The 17,390-nt window shown below is 47.1% G+C and overlaps 1 protein-coding gene across 1 annotated transcript in view; it reads left to right on the top strand.

Annotated features, from left to right (window-relative positions):
• The window catches only part of Clic6 (chloride intracellular channel 6), a 42,920-nt gene extending 30,240 nt beyond the window's left edge, over positions 1 to 12,680 (top strand). Inside the window, exons 2-6 of the mRNA XM_052158527.1 lie at positions 1,872 to 1,981; positions 2,503 to 2,628; positions 3,529 to 3,635; positions 4,619 to 4,800; positions 12,519 to 12,680. Of these exons, the coding sequence (XP_052014487.1) occupies positions 1,872 to 1,981; positions 2,503 to 2,628; positions 3,529 to 3,635; positions 4,619 to 4,800; positions 12,519 to 12,680 (687 nt within the window). The remainder of the gene's footprint in view (positions 1 to 1,871; positions 1,982 to 2,502; positions 2,629 to 3,528; positions 3,636 to 4,618; positions 4,801 to 12,518) is intronic.
• The last annotated feature ends 4,710 nt before the right edge of the window (positions 12,681 to 17,390 follow it).

Here is a 17,390-nt window from a genome sequence, read left to right as displayed (position 1 = left end):
CTCTGTCACCAGACAGGCAGCTATAGAACCTCCGGGAGGCCCAGGACTCAGCAGACCTTTGCCCTATTCACAGCGAGCTGTGATCAGACCCCAAAGATCCAAGAAGCCAGGAGGAGAAGAGAGACCCATCACCCACTCCATGGCACTTCTAGACGTCATTGTGCTTAGTGGAGCTATTATAAAAATAAGAGGCTTAAATGCGAGCAAGCAAGTCGGGGCTGGCCAGTCGGCGCATCCCTGCCTTCTCCTTGCCTTCGTCCTTGGCTGTGTCTGACTATGCCCAAACCTGCTCCAGGTAGGATGGTGTAGGCCAGGCTTCCCAGGCAGGCAGCAGGGACTGGGCCTTCTATACAGCTCATCTCTGCGCTACGGAATAGACAGTAGACCAGGGCAACAGGGGGTAGGGTCCCTGCTGGCGTGTCCTTGGTGGGTTTCAGGGCAAAGTATATTGCCATGGCTGTGTCACAGCTGTTCCCTGTGGGCCACTGGGCCATCAAAAATTGTCACAGACTGTCCCTGGGGGAGGTTCCGGATCCTTGCTGTCTAACAGGCATGGCAGCAAATGAGAGCTGCAAGAAGAGGGGCTTGGGCACCGGAGGGGAGGGGTATGGAACCCAGACTCTGGGCCCAGGGGGCTCTGGCCAGGGATTGAGCTCAGCTTGCTTGGTTAGTACTTTTAGAAGCTGAACTAGCGTTTCTCCTCTCAACTTGTAGGAATGTCCATTCGTGGTGTTTCACTCAGTTATTTTTCCATTGACATAACCCCCCCCAGGGGACTCACCCCCAGATTACTCCTTACTTTGGTCATTTTGCACTGTCTTTTAATGTTCCCCTTACAAGCAAGCCGCTGACTTCCTGCCTCATGCCCTCCACATACACGACAATGTTTTCTAAAATTTCTTGTGACTATAGTTGTCAGAAATAGACCTCCTTGGCGGAGTGTGGCTATGTTTGTGCTACTAAAGAATAATCATATGGCCACGAATGCTGGGGGGTGCGTTAGGTTATTTTCTGTTGCTATAACAAAACACCAGAGGCTGGAGAATGTCTACAGGCAAGGGCATGATTTAACTCACAGTGTCAGAGGTTCACACGCGTGCAGCATCCCAGGGCAGGGGCTTGTGTAGGGGCCTGGGCCTGCATTGCCAGCCCCAGGGAGATGGATGGGATCAAGAGTTCAAGGCCATCTTCAGCTACGGATGAGGTTGAGACCAGCCTGGGCTTCATAAGCTTCTGTCTCAAAACAGCAAATAAAAACCAAGGAGACAGAAGCAGCCGGCCGGGCTGACATTGCTGTTTTGTCTTTAAATACCACCGTGCTCTTGTGAGACTCGCCTCCAGAGATTGTCCCGAATGCATCCCCAGAGCAAAGCCCTGGGTGGCTTTGTGATCATCTACTGGGTCTCAGATTTTTCTGTGTAAACTTGAGGAAAGATTTATTTGTTTTTATTTTACGCCTGTGGGTGTTTGTCTGCGTGTATGCGGACCATGTGCACACCCGTGAGGGTCAGAAGAGGGAAGCCTGATCGCCTGGAACTGGGGTTAACAGATGGCCGTGAGCAGCCCTGTGGGTGCTAAGAACTGAACTGAGTCCTCTGCAAGAGCGGCCAGTGTTCTTAACCACTGAGCTGTCTCCCTAACTGCTGCTTTTCCATTTGGTGTGTGTGTGTGTGTGTGTGTGTGTGTGTGTGTGTGTGTGTGTATGACCCCTGTATCACACCCATCTCTAACCTGTCACTGACCCTGAGTTAAATGGCCTGTGTGTGTGTGTGTGTGTGTGTGTGTGTGTGTGTGTGTATCACAATTTCTGACATCTAGCATTGTGAGACCAGCTCAGATAAATCTCTCTCTCTTTTTTTCCCTACTTCCAGGCTGGTTATGATGGAGAGAGCATTGGAAACTGCCCATTTTCACAGCGTCTCTTTATGATCCTCTGGCTAAAGGGTGTCATATTCAATGTGACAACGGTGGACCTGAAACGGTGAGATGGGGCTCGTGTCATTATAGGAATTGGGCCCAATTCCCCATATACAGCAACATGCCCAATTCCCCATGTACAGCAACATGTACACATGAAAACATACTCCATACACTGCTAGGGACCATGGGCTTATAACGATATGTCCATCCTTAGTCAGGAGCCTGGAATGAGGCCCCAGGGCTAGCCAAGCAGCATGGTTCACAGAGAACTCAGGGACTGTAGTCAGAAACGGGTAGGGGTCAGGGAGAGCCTGATCCCCCCCAACCCTGCCTGAGGACTGGTCAAGCTGATAACCCTGGGGAGTTAACATCCCCATTCCTGTAGCCAACCACCTATCATTTGTTAGTGAATTCCTTGGCTTTAGTCTCCAACAAGCCACCTTATTAATTCACAAAGCACTTTGAAAATTTCAAGGGTAAGAGATACATCTCTTAAACAATGAGGTCACATCTAAGCCTTAGCTATGACTCCAAATGCTTGAAACCGTCCATCCATGTAGACTGCTCTTCCCTCCTATCCAGGAAGCCTGCAGACCTTCAGAACCTGGCTCCTGGGACAAACCCTCCTTTCATGACTTTTGATGGAGAAGTCAAGACGGATGTGAACAAGATTGAGGAGTTCTTAGAAGAGAAGTTAGTTCCCCCAAGGTAAGCCTCCTAGAAGTGATGCTCTCAAGGTCATCGCTGCCTTCCTCCTTGGTCATGCACACTATGCCACAGAAGCAAACAGAACAGATACCTTGAATTAAGATGGACTCCACTTCTGCTCTGGTTTCATTTCTGTGGCTGTGATAAAAGCATCCTGACAAAAAAAGCAACTTAGGGGAAGGAAGGTCTATTTGTCTCACAATTCCAAGTTGTAGTCCATGATTGCAGGGAAGTCAGTGGGGTAGGAATGTAAGCCAGCCAGTCACGTCGCATTCACAACCAAGAGCAGAGAGAAATGCAGGCTGATATTTGATATTATTATCCCTGTCCTGAGTAGTTCAGATCCCCCTTCCTAGGGAATGGTACTACCCACAGTGGACTGAATCTTCCCGTATCAATTAATAATCAAGCCATACCCACAGGCCAATCTAATCTAGACAGTTCCTCAGTTGAGTCTTTTCTCTAGGTTGTGGAAAATTGACACTGAAAATGCCCTTTCATGGTTGAAAACCAACCATAACAACTTCCCTTCCCATAGCTTGGAGATTAGGATGGTATGGCGGAAGGAAGGAAGGAAACATCACTGCTGCGTGGGATAACTTTCTCTCATGTCTGCTACTGGAAGAAACTTCAGGAATCTTCTAGTCAAGTATCTTCATTAGACTGGAGAGAGGATCATCTGGTTGGTCCCTGTGTTTCAGGACTGATCTCACCAGGACAAGATTCAATGCAGTTCTCCCAAATCATGTTTTTACTCAGCCTTGAGATGCAGTGATCACTAAACTGGTCTATAGGAGCTTGCCATCTTACTATCTGCCCGGAGACAGGCCTTTTCCTCTGCTTCATCATCCTGATTGGCTGTTGCTTTTTTTGTGACCTTTCAATTTTGAACTCTTCAAGGTACCCTAAGCTGGGAACTCAACACCCTGAATCCAACTCAGCAGGAAATGATGTTTTTGCCAAATTTTCAGCATTTATTAAAAACACTAAGAAGGATGCAAATGAGAGTAAGTACTCCTGTCCTGGGTTCTGTCCCCAAGGCCTGGGTTCTGTCCCCAAGGCCTGGGTTCTGTCCCCACGGCCTGGGTTCTGTCCCCACGCCCTGGGTTCTGTCCCCACGCTCTGGGTTCTGTCCCCACGCTCTGAGTTCTGTCCCCACGGCCTGGGTTCTGTCCCCACGGCCTGGGTTCTGTCCCCACGGCCTGGGTTCTGTCCCCACGGCCTGGGTTCTGTCCTCACAGCCTGGGTTCTGTCCCCACAGCCTGGGTTCTGTCCCCACGGGGTTGTCCACATAGCTGCTGGGGAGATGCTGGGTGTCTGGGCTCATCTCACAGAGCGGGTACAGACAGGAGTCTGTTAATAAGGAAAACTTTCTGTCTTTGACTCTGCATGTGACTTTAGAGAGACTCTTTCTAGAGTTTGGGAATCCAAAGTACACTATTAAGGGGAGACATTTTAACATACAGCTGTTGCCACCTGCAACGTGGCGATTGTTTAAAATGGTGACTCTGACAGTCCCTAGCTCACCAGAGGCTTCTCATAAATGTTTATAAGAGTGGATGCATTTGGGCTGGGTAGATGGCTCGGCAGTTAAGAGCACACACTGTTCTTGTGGAGGACTGGAGTTCAGTTCCCAGCCTCTCTATCAAGTGGCTCATAACTACCTATAACTTCAGATCTAGGGCTCCTGAGGCCCTTTTCTGGTCTCCAAGGGCACCTGCACACATTCGGTATGCATACACATAGACACAAATGAAAATAAAAATAAAATCAAAAATATCTTTAAAAACCAATGGGTCGCAGAAATAGCATAGCCGTGTGGATGGCACAGAGAGGCTGCATCCTGTCTGCCTCTGTGTCCTTCTGCTCTCCTTGCTGCTCACCATCTGTGTCTCAGAAAGGAAGCACACCCACCCTCTCCTTCCAAGGCAGGAAAAAATGCAGACATTTGCATGGTCCATCTCCAGTGTCTCTTGTTTTTGTGTTTTAGTTTATGAGAAGAACCTACTACGGGCCCTGAAGAAGCTGGACACTTACTTAAACAGCCCACTGCCAGCCGAAATAGATGCCTACAGCACGGAGGATATGCCAGTTTCACAAAGGAAGTTTCTGGATGGGGATGAACTCACACTGGCCGACTGTAACCTCTTACCCAAGCTCCATATCATTAAGGTTTGTTTCTGCTCTTGCCAGCTGGCTGGATGCACGAAAGAGTCTTTGTTGGTGGTTTTGTTTGGTTATTGTTCTGACTTATGCTAGGGCTAGACATTGAAACAGGCCCAGATAGGGATAACAGTAGATCTCTTCCGCTGTGGGTGTTACTATTCCCTAGGAAGAGGGTCCTGAACCACTCAACACACGGATAATAGTAGATACAGTCCATTATGATAGTACCATTCCCTAGGAAGGGAGCCCTGAACTACTCAGGACAGGGATAATAGTAGCAAATATCAGTTTGAATGGAAAACTAGTAGTCTATAGTCAGGCCTGCTACGCTAAACACATGGAAGCAAGAGCTCCAGGAGTCTTCAAGAAGCACCTGTGAATGTGCTTCCTGCCCCAAGTCCTCACCAATGTTCTCAACCTGAAGAAAAGCTCAAGTGCACTCAGGGTCTCCGTGGCCTTTACCAGCTGTAGCTTGAAGATGATGCATTGTTGATAATTCTAGGATAAGCAAAGATGTTCAAGAGATAATAGAGGGGTATCCTATTAACTCTTAATATCAGCCCCCCATCACAGCTAAATGCAGCTGATATATGTCCTTGGCTTGGCCTCTTCTATAGCTGGCATCCTGTCTTCCTAGGCAGTTGGATGTAGTAGAAGAGTCAATGGTCACATACAACTAGAGCTGTTTGAGGGAATCTTTTAAAACATTTGAAATGTTTTTTTTTTTTAATTTCAGTTCTCTGATTGGTCACCTGACCTAGTCAATCAGAACTTGTTGTGGCATCCGTGAGGATTCCCAGGCAGCTGGCCCCACAGCTGGGTGCTGAGTTGTTTCTCTCCACCTGTCTGTTACTTATGGATGTCAGTTGTTACTGTGATGGTCATCAGTGCTATGCACGTGACCTTCAGATGTCTGAAAGAGAGGCCTGTGCACTGGGCATCTTCATTATTATTAAATTCTCGCTAAGCTTGGAGCTAGTGTAGGAACATAAGGTGAAAATAAAGAGGGAACACAGGGAGACACAGGTCTGTGCTGTGCTCTAAACCCATACACGTTTGGCTGGTGAAGTCACCCATCTGCTTTCAACAGTCCATGGTGGGCTACCTGTCCCTCTTGGTCACTCAATGGGAGAACTTCATCTTTCTCTTCCTGAACACCGTTCTTGTTCCTGCTCTCCCCCCATCTCTAACTCACTCCTCCTCTCTTGCCTGTGTACTTCAGCAAGACCTCCTTACAATGGACATCGCCAGTTCCTTGAGTGAATGCCTTTTCAGTAGCTTCACTAAGGTCCCAGCATCCAAAGTAGCAAAAGCTGCTCAACTCCTGACAATCTGCTGACTCTAGATGTTAGTTTCCAGTGGTATTTATGCTGCTATGTTGTGATTTAGTCTCCTGCAGGGATGGAATTTTATTCTTTGCTGTGAATGTTATAGCACTCGACAGGTGTGTGCAGGCTGAAGGAGAGGCAGTGGTTACTATGACAAAATGCTTGAGAAAGTCTTTAAGAGTGGATAAGTTTACTTTGGCCCGTGGCTTCAACGACCATGGTGAGCTGGCTCTATTGATATTAGGCTTGTGGCAAACACTGTTGCACAGGAAAGCAGTTCATCTGTGGAGGCCAGAAGGTAGAGAGAGCAAGAAGGAGTGTCAAGAGACAAGTTGTACCCTTCAAAGGCGTCCAGTAGCCTAGGCACCACGCCCTATTGCCCAATCTGCTATGGTTAACCAGTCGATGAGGCTAGCTCCCTCATGGTCCAATCACCACCAGTTGGGGACCAAACATTCAATTTACAAAAGTGTTTAATATCCACAGTACATTGGAGAACATGAGAAATATCACAGTCACACAGCAGCAATCAAAATGTGCTTTATTCATAAGGAAAAACAATTGGGCTGGAGAGATGGCTCAGTGGTTAAGAGCACTGGCTGCTTTTCAGAGGATCAGAGTTTAGTTCCCGGCATCCATGTTAGATAGCCCACAACCACCTACAACTCTAGCTCCAGGGGATCCAACACCTTCACCTGATCTCTATGAGTACTTGCATTTACACGGACACACAGACATACACATATATGCAAGCAGTAGACAGGGTAAGCTTTTTGGGGTAGGTCTAAAGCAGTCCATAGTGAGAATATAAGACCTAGAAACAGAATCTTCGAAGCCATTTAGCACTTAAGATACTAAACTGTTTAATGATCTTCCAGCACAGAGTACTTCTGAAGGAAATGAGAATTAGTCCAAGGGAATTATGGTAAAATATTAGAGTGAGGAGATTTATAATTTATTTCCTTTCCTGAAACCCACTGAAAATGACATTAAAAATAGAGTATTGGCTTCATCTTTCCCGAGCTTATGAAAGAATTACAGATCATCCACAAACAAAGGAATCCAAGAGAGGACTGACTTTCTTTAGGGTAAGAAAAGCTCAGAGTTTTAAAGAAGTAAATAATGCAGTCCTGAGACACCTGAGATCTTATGTAGAGGGTGGGGCACAAGCTGGCAGTGAGGCAAAGATTAAAGAGAATTCTTGTGGGTTGAGATCTCTAAAGAAACAGAGATGGAGGAAGATCATACAGAGATGATGTCTATACAGCCTGTGCCCAGCCCCTCTTCTTCTGCTGTGTCCTGGAGGGAGATGGGGTAGGAGAAGAGGAGGGAGCTGGTATTATGTTTTATGGCTGCTGAACAGAGTGAAAAGAGAAAGAAAAAGTAAAAAGAAAGGAAAGGAAAGGGAAGGGAAGGAAGGAAAGAAGGAAGGAAGGAAGGAAGGGAGGGAAGAAAGGAAGGAAGGAAGGGAGGAAGGAAAGGAAGGAAGGAAAGGAAGGAAAGGAAGGAAAGAAGGAAGGAAGGAAGGAAGGAAGGAAGGAAGGAAGGAAGGAAGGAAGGAAGGAAGGAAGGAAGGAAAGGTTCCCTGACTCTCACTCTAAGGCCAGCCCTCTCTTTAACCCTAACTCTAGCTCTAGTATGTCTCTGAGGCAGAGCAGAGGTCAGGGTTTCCTGAATGAATGTACCTTTAGAACACTGAGTTTGCTCTACCAACTGACCTGTCCCCACTCTCCTATTGCTCTACATGATTTCTAAGCAAATGGTAGCTCCAGTAGGTCTGCCTCACTACCTCATGACTAGCCACAAGAAGGAAGCCACAAAGGGCCACGATATAACTATACACAATAAAGTGGAAGAAAATGATGGAGGACCCAAAATTAAAGGAAGGAAAAGGGGACAGGAAATGCATATTTGACAAAGACTTGTCCCAGGAAGTCAAAGAACATTCTAGATTCTCCTATAACCTTGAAAAGGGAAAATAATATGGACTTCTTCAGAGAAAGCTCTAAGACAAGACACAGAATGTCAAAAAACACAGTGCACCTAGGCCAGAGGCATTTGAACAAGAAAAGTAAAGATAGATAAAGTCCTGAAGAAATTAAAAAAAAAAAAACCTATGTAGAAGTAGCAAGGAACAGATAAAAGGACGCCACAGAAAGCAGCTAGACTGGGTCTGAAAACAAGCCACACAAAATCAGATGCTTGTATTCAGAGCGAGAGAAGAGGGAAGGGAAACAGGAGGTCGGAGGTCCAAGCAGAACATTGTATTGATTAAAGGGGAGCTGGGGCCTCTGCTTTATCTAAGGAGTAGCCTGGGTGGACTGTGCTAGGATGAACCCCAGACTTGCACATGCGAGGCAACTACTCTATCGCCAAGTTCATCGCCAGCCCTTGGCATTTTGAGACAGGGTCTCACTAAGTAGCTCAGTCCCGCTATTCCCCAAGCCTCTAATGAGTCCTAGAGCTATAAGTGTGTATATAAGACTGCTATATACATACATACATACATATGTATATATAAATATACATATATGTATACTATAATCATTATTTGCTGAGGATCAAACCTAGGGCCTTGAACATGTAAGCAAGCACTGGTACATCCTTAGCCCCCAAACCATATTTCCAGAACAATCAACACAGTGAGACATGTTTGATACTTCACTAAGCTTCTGTAATAGAAAGGAAGCATTAGGAACTGTATCTGTCCCCTTCCCATTGCTATAACTAAGTGGGCAGGGCTATGCAGAAAAGCTTCTTAAGCTCAGTTATAGACATTCAAGAGCATGATAAGGACCTTATGGCATCCCAGTGTGAGTGTGTGTGTGTGTGTGGGAAGTAACCATAGGTGAGACAGGAAGTAATCATGGGTGAGACTGGAAGCACCCAGACTTGCTCTTGTATATCAGACTTCCCCACAGAATTAACCAGATTCCCATGAGAACTACCTCAGTCTCTCCAGATGGCATGTTCCAGTGACGCCTGACTCCAGGCCCTGTTTCTTGAAGGTACCATCACACATTGATCCACTGAGACCCAAACTTCCAACTTGTAACCCTTCAAGGAGTATGTATACTCAAACTACAGCAGACAGCCAGACAGTAGTGCTCACCACCAGCAACGATGACATAAACAAACAGCAGAACTGCCTACAGGGGGCAGACATCCACAGTGGCCTCAAGAATCTTCATGGCATCAAAACTCAGAGAGGAAAAGGAAGGCTGTCTGGTGTATTATGAAAGAGTTGTATATCCCCAGTTATTATCTCCCCAGACACCCAGCCTCAGTAAAATAAGCACTCCTGAGTAGTGAAATTACTATATGTTGAAATACTCAAATGATCATGAAAATAGGAGCCGGAGACAGATAAGATGTGCTTTAGAAAAGTCTGTTAAGAAACAGGGAACCTATCTGTCTCTAACCTAGAACACAGATTTGCTCAAAGGACACCGGCTTGCTTACAGACTACCAGAAGAGTGAGTCACTTGGGCTTAGGGGCGACCTAACTGTCCAGTCCCAACACACACATCTATGCCATTTACCTGTTTGGTTTCTCTGTTCTTATGTGTTTGGTGAACATGTGTCTCAAGGGTTTAGAGAGAGGGATCAATGTAATTATATTTTAATCAAAATGAAATAAATGTATACAAATAGATTGCAGCTGCAAATTCAGTAAAAGGGGACAAGTCCTTTTCAGGAGCTTCTTAGCTGGGAGTCACACCCTTTCTGTGGGGACCCACACTGACACTAGCAGAGAGAGCAAGCAGCAGCTCTAGGCGCAGAGTAAAGTCAGAACATGGTAAAGGAAAGAGCCAGAAAGATGTGGAGACACAGTATGTTCCCTCCTTTGTCATTAACAGGAATCAACTTGATAGAAAATATTAGGGGACTCTCAGAAAGAACCAAACCACAGCCTCTGGGCTACTGAAAGTGTGTGTGTGTGTGTGTGTGTGTGTGTATGTGTGCGTGTATGTGTGTATATGTATATATGATATGTGTGTGTATGTATGTATGTGTGTGTATGTGTATGTATATGTGTGTACATATGTATGTATGTGTATGTGCGTGTGCACATACACATAGGAAACAAAGCAGTACACTCAGAAATCATGATGCGAGTGGGGAGATGTCTCAGCTGCTAAGGAACTTATCACACAGCCAGAGGAGCTAAGTTTGGTCCCCCGGGATGCTTGCCAATCATGGTAGATGTGAGGCGTCCCATTTCAGAAAGAATCACCAGGTTGCTGGCCAGACAGTTTAATCACATTTCAAGTTCCAGGCCCAACAAGAGATCTTTTCTCAAAAATGGGGTAGAGAAAGGGGGATTGGGTGATGGCTCAGCAGTTGAGACTTGTGCTTGGCAGAGACCTTGAGAGTAGTTACCTGCAACTCCAGCAGCAGGGACGGGAATGCCTCTTCTGGCCTCGAGGGACTTGTGCACACATGTGCACACACTTAAGAAATACATCTTTAAAACAATAAAGTTAGGGCAGTGTTTAAAAGCACTGGCTGTTCTTCCAGAAGACCTGAATTCAGCACCCATGTCAGGCAGCTCATAGCTGCCTGTAACTCTAGGTTCATGGGATCCACCCTAGACTCACATGCACAGTCCATCCCCCCATCCCCTCACTTCCATACAACATAACTTAAAAAGTAAATCTAGAATGGAATTTCAAATATAGTTATCAATCCTGAAAGTCAGCCAGTGTTGATCTGACTCCCACACAGTGTCCACACACTTACACACCATCCTATGTAGATTGACACACATGCACATGAAAATATATACACAGAGAGAGAAATTATAAAAGCAAGAGTCCACGTATGAGAGGAAGACATGTACCAAATTTCCTCATTGATACTAAAATATCCAGGGCTGATGGCACTGGCCCGTAATACCTGCCACCCACGAGGCTGATGGAGGTGGACTGCAAGCCCAACCCTGCATGGGTTACAGAACGAGTTCAAGGCCCACCTGGGCAAGGTAATAAGACCCCATGCCCAAATAAAAAGTAAAGAGAGAGCTGAACTGTGTAGCCCTGGATCCCTGTGGCTGATGGAATCATGCTTCCCAAGCTTGTATATCAAGGTCCTAATCACTGCTACTCCAGAGTGGGACTTGCTTGGCATGTGGGTCTTCAAAGATATAACTACCTAAGTTGAAGGTGCAGAAGGTTGGCCCCTCCTCCAATATGGCTTGCTACTAAAAGGGGATTTAAGGTAGGGACACCCAAACCTAGCAAGAAGACATGCTGGCCTTCCATAGTCAAGAGCTTAAGACCTGGGAAGAAGGCTGGAGACAGATTCTAGCCCAGAAACTTTGGTGGGAGCAGGGCCCTGCTGACATCTTGATTTCTGGGATTATGATAGAAAACCTTTTTTGTTTGTAGTTGTTAAAGTGTGCAGCACGAACAGAGGCACACATCCCTGTCACTGGGCACTGTCCTTAGTGACTGATCCCCCGCCTGGCCCTCTCCGGACCAGAGAGACCATGCCACACGGCTGAGTTCCTTAGCACACGCACCTCACTTGCCCTTTTCTTACTCTCACTGCCTCCATGGCGATGAGGAGTAAGCTGTTTTGTTGGTGCACAGACTTTTGCACACGGTAAGCTCATGGTTGAGCAGTCTGCTTAGAAGACAGTGGTGGACTTCTGAACACCAGACGTTAGGGATTGCTGGAGATGGGGCTGAACAACTAGGAGAGACAGCTGATTAAAAGGTCCTCATGAAATCTAAAGTGAAGACTTCCTGTGTGTGCTTGCGTCTTCATGCACCACGTAACGCAATAGCTGACACCTGCCAAGGCATTGCCACAGGCACAGGGAGAAAGTCACTGGCATGTTGTACATATGCATGGCTGGATCCCAAGCATCACCTCTGGGAACTTGATGGGCAAGTTACAAGGGCAAGGTTGACTTTGGCTCAAAGTTTGATGGGATAAAACCCATGGTGGCAGAGAGGGCACGGAGGCCGGAAGGTGAGGGACCTGGTCACAGGCATCCGCAGTGAGGACACAGAGGGCTGGTGTTCAGTTTCTTATGCCCTCTCTGTTCAGTCCAGGATCCCAGTCCATGGAATCCTGTCTCTACCCTTAGAGTAGGTCTTTCAATCTCAATGAACTTAGAAGCTCCCTTCTTGTAGTGCCCACAGGGTTTTCTCCCAAGTGATCCTAGATCCTCTCACAGAACATTGCCTTTGAGCCCTGTACTTCAGGCATCCCTCCCCTCCTCACTCCCAAGGTGCCCTAGCAAAGATAAAGTGCCACTCTGGGCAGCCCACGTGACCACGGGATGACATCAGAAGCCAGGCTCTGAGCCTCCCAAGGATGGGTTGCCCGGCCTGACCACCCACGTGACTGCCCTGTCTCCTCTCATTGTTTCCTCTTGATTTGCAGATTGTGGCCAAGAAATACAGAGATTTTGAGTTTCCTTCTGAAATGACTGGCATTTGGAGGTACTTGAACAATGCTTATGCCCGGGATGAGTTCACTAACACGTGTCCAGCTGACCAGGAGATTGAACATGCGTATTCCGACGCAGCGAAAAGGATGAAGTGATACTGGCTTGATGTGATTCCTCAGATGAGTGAGCAGGGCTGCCAGGAGAGCCTTCTGGCTTTTCCCTGAAACAGCTTTCGCAAAATAGCGCTGACTCTCTAAGTGTCACCACAGGATGCAAGGCCTGCTCATCCCTCCGCCTCAGCTATGCTAATTTATATCTTTGAGATTCAGTACTCTTGTAATCCATGTTTAGGGTGATAGTGTTTTGTAGCTTGTTTCAGAGCAAATTGGCTTTGACTTAAGTTCCTATCATTTTAAAGAGGTCAGTCTTTCTTTGATAGTTTGGATAATCACATGACTTGCTTTTCTCTTCTCAAATGTCAGTTTAAAATGGAAATGCTGTTTTATACTTATAGGATACTTTAGAATAGTATTAGAGGGTATGAACAAGAAGTTAAAAATCACGTAAAATTTATTCTATATATTTTCTGATAACAATTTGGTGAATATTTCTGGAACCGCCAATCTTTCACGTATGTTTGTGCACATACTCGTGTGTGCACACACACCACATATAATTTCATCCATTCATGGCATGGCATTTGTGTAAGAGACAATGAAGGGATCTCTCGGAGCCCTAAAGGCCATCAGAGAAGACTTAAAACAAAGGATTTGGCCCTGCTGAGCCACACAGGGATTGTAGAGCTCCTTACGCATCCGTGGGATGGCAAGACCTAGGGTAATGGACCATGGTGTCTTGCTTCTGCCCCGAGGATGCTGTTGTCTCTGAGCGCAGGCGTGGAGGAGAGGCTCACTGTGCCCTCTGAGCGCAGGCGTGGAGGAGAGGCCCACTGTGCCCTCTGAGCGCAGGCGTGGAGGAGAGGCCCACTGTGCCCTCTGAGCGCAGGCGTGGAGGAGAGGCCCACTGTGCCCTCTGAGCGCAGGCGTGGAGGAGAGGCCCACTGTGCCCTCTGAGCGCAGGCGTGGAGGAGGGGCCCACTGTGCCCTCTGAGCGCAGGCGTGGAGGAGGGGCTCACTGTGCTCTCTGAGCGCAGGCGTGGAGGAGAGGCTCACTGTGCCTTTGGGTCTAGTCCATTTCTGGAGCCTGCTCTTCCCCCGCCCCCGCAGAAGGTCTATGCTTTCATGGGGACTCTTCCTGTCAGCTCCGGCTTGGAGACCCCTCCCTGCCTTAAGTCACAGTGTAAGCCTATGAGTCCTGCTCACAACCGTGCTTCAGAGAAGATGATGCATCTGAGGCTTTCCCATTCACGCCTTCTTTCTATCTCATTGCTGTTCTTTCCATCTCAACCCGAGGCCAAGCAGGAAAACTAAATTTCAGATGAAAATCCAGAAAGTCCCGCTCTTAAGCCGTTCTGGAAAATGGTCCTTTCCTGAGAAGTTGAGGAGTTTCTGGTCTGCTTGTGACATTCCCTCCATTATCCTCGGCGCCACCCTGTGTCATAGTGAGGCCTGTGGGCAGGCTGCTAGGCTCCAGCCTGATCATGAACGAGGAAATGTGAGCTTGCCTAGACACTCTGCAAGGCTTGTCCCTTCATCGCCGCACACCCTACGGGAAACATCTCTTGTATACTCTTGGCTGGAGTGCTGGGCTCTGGAACCTTGTGCTCCATAGGCAGTTGGGCGAGGGTACCAGTAAGATCCCGAGATCAGATCTCGTAAGGAAACAAAGTCCAATATGGTGGCCACTACATTTTCTTGGTAGCTGTGGCTTCAGTCTGGTAGTCTGTTTCTTTGTCACCCAAAGAAGGTTTTCAGGGTCATGTCTAGCCCGTCCCACCTGGCCCACATCATTTGCATCCCTGTTAGTCCTGTTAGTTTTGTTCTTTTAGATATTAAAATGATCATAAGCTGTGTGCCTTACAAATTAAACATTTTCAATCAACTTCAGTGTTTTTCTTTAGTGTGTGTGTGTGTGTGTGTGTGTGTGTGTAACATGCCTGCCTGCATGTGTGTGTTTGTGTTTGGACTGTGTGAGTGTGCATGCCCTTGTGGTAAAGGCATGGGCTACCCAAGGATGAGGCCAAGAATCTTCCTGACGGCTCTCCCGCCTTACCCTTTAAAGGCAGGGTTCTTATTCAAGCCCAAAGTTCTGTGGCTCCTCTCACAGCCAGCTCGCTCCAGGGATTCTGTCTCCCCTCTGAGGCTGGAATTGCACTGCAGGCTCCACCATGCCCACCTGACATTTCCCTGTGTTCTAGGGAACTGAACCCCAGTGCAGCAAGCACTGAACTGCTGAACCATTTCCCAGCCCCAGTAGAAACTTTTAAGTAAAACCAGCCTCCCCTCCCCCAGTTTCCTTTCCCACACTTTGCCTTTTCCATTTGAATGTGAAGGAATAAAACAAAGACTGCAAATCTGAACCAGAGATTGCTCGTGTTCGAGTGAGAGATAATCTGTGTGTGAGTTATGAACCACAGACATTTTAATGGCACCTCAAAGTGGTCCCAAGACATGTGTGGCCTCTTTGTCCAGGTGACTGAAATAGATGCTGGGTGGGCCATTTCGTGTAGACTGGTAGCTATAGGACAGTGGCTCCTGGGAGCAGTCGTCCTCAGTCCTGGCCCCTGTTACCAGCCCTAGGCCCACCCTGCTTGGCCACGCCCCCAGCTCCACCCTCACCGGGAAATCCCTCCACAGCTGTTGAGTGTGTGTGATGATCCAATGCCATCCTCACAGTTGTTGAAGAGAATTAGAAAATAACCACATTGTTTTTAATAGAAAGCCAGCTCTCGTTTGAATACAGAGAGCACTGCATGGTTATCCCATAGATGTCAAAGAATTAAGGTCTCTGCAGATCCGGAAATTAAAAGCCTTTGCTGGCCATGTGCAGACCCACCCTGCACGTGCACACTCATGCGCACATGCACACTCATGCGCACATGCACACTCACATGTGCTCTCACATGCACATGCATATTATACATGTTTACTATACTGTCACAAATACACATACATGTATACTTAATGCCCCCACACATTCCAAAAGTGTTTGCACGTATATGCACATACACATGCATGGCCTCGCCCAACTCCCAGAGCGAGCGGAGCTCAGGGCTCCCCTTCAACATCCTCCACCAATGCCTGGTGGCTCAGTCCTGGTGGAGTCCCGCCGACCTTTAGGCCCTATTTTCAGTGGTTCAAAGTTATTCTTGGAAATAGTTGCTTTAAAGAATTAGAATACCCACAACCTTTCTTTGCTTTTACAGTTAAGAGAACAAAAATATGCTTCATTCGATGAATATGTAATCCATAGTCCTACAAAATGGACAAATTAAGTGATAGACGTTACAAAATGATAGTGGCTTAGCTTTTCCCCTTAAGTCAATTACCTTTCAAAGCGGCCGTTATTTGGCTTAAACTAGTACAGGTACTTGGTCAGGTTGTGGTCCAAGGGAAATTATGTTCAGAAGTGTGAAGCAGCACACCCGGATGGCTCAAGAAGCTATCTGTCCCAAGAGGAAAGGCTCAGGTCAGACTCCTAATGGGGTCTTCTACACACTATTTCAGCTTCTGTCCTAGTTCACTCTGGGTGCCTCCAGGGCTCCCAGCTCTTCAGTGCATTTAACAACTCTCTCGGAGAGAAGCTATTCTCCCCACTGAAGATACTGCCTGTTCTCACCTCTTCCCATAATATCCTTGGTGATGGGACAAGGAGAATGGCCCCAAGGTCTTGCCTAGGATGTCCCAGACTCCATCAGCTCAGCCGGCTCTGTCACTCTGGAAGGCTGTTCTTCCAAGTGGCTTCTGTTCGTGAATTTGAGTTAGATGCCTTTCCGAAGCTTTGAGTCTCTGTGTACCAACACCTACCAGAGCCTTGCAAGGCTCTTCCACACTTCCGATGCCCGTAAGCTCCAGAACGATCATATGATAGCCCCGATTCCCGGAAGCAGTGGGCTAGTCCTTTCTGAGAATGTTCCTTGCTTTGAGAACAGGAAATGTTTTCAAACGACGTCATGGTTTTCACTTGCGTTATTTGATTTTCTCATTTGAGGATTAAGTGCTAAGGAACTGAGCATGTTTTCAGCCTCTTCTCCAGAAGGATTTTTGAGGCAGTCCAGAGAAAACAAACAACAAACAGCAGACATAATAGCATGATGTTACTGTGACAGTCTCTCTAAAGAGCTGGTCTGCAGATTCAGGCTCAAAAAGAAGATAAAGTTCTCTGTAGTCTACAACGTAGCTGGCTATTTATTATTATTATTATTATTATTATTACCATTACTATTACTATTCCTGTATTTGTTCTTCTGATTGGCTTTTGTCCTAAAATAGAAGTTGTCAGAATGGCCTGCACATGAATCTTATCCTTTGTCACATGGGTGGGAAACACTTATATTCTGAATTCTTGGTTCCCTATAACACAGGGATGGTAGGATGGTGGTCACCAGACTCAGCTATCCCTTCCATAGGTCTCTGGGCTGACTGGGTGGGGAGAGCTGGCCTAGGGCTTTGTCAGACGCACTGAGCTGGGATGTTCCATGGTAGACTGTTGGCTTGGCTGGGAAGCCATCTCATTTGGCTTGAACACACTATTTTCAATTGTCTGATGCCTACAGGAGACTCAACTCCCTAAAGCCAGAGTCCTAGACCCATGCAAGCCAGTCTCTCCTCACCACTAGATGGCGCTTCTTCCCACCCCTGGGGCCTCCTCCACCCTCTGTGGGACCGAGCCAGAAGTACTAGTTGGGTTGACCATTCTGGCCTGATGCAGACAGATTAAAGCCTTTATCCAAGCACTGCGCAGGC

This window comes from Apodemus sylvaticus, chromosome 15 (genome assembly GCF_947179515.1).
Source record: "Apodemus sylvaticus chromosome 15, mApoSyl1.1, whole genome shotgun sequence".
NCBI lineage: Eukaryota > Metazoa > Chordata > Mammalia > Rodentia > Muridae > Apodemus > Apodemus sylvaticus.
Note: the sequence above shows the minus strand (reverse complement) of the source record. Positions and strands in the feature narration are given on the sequence as shown.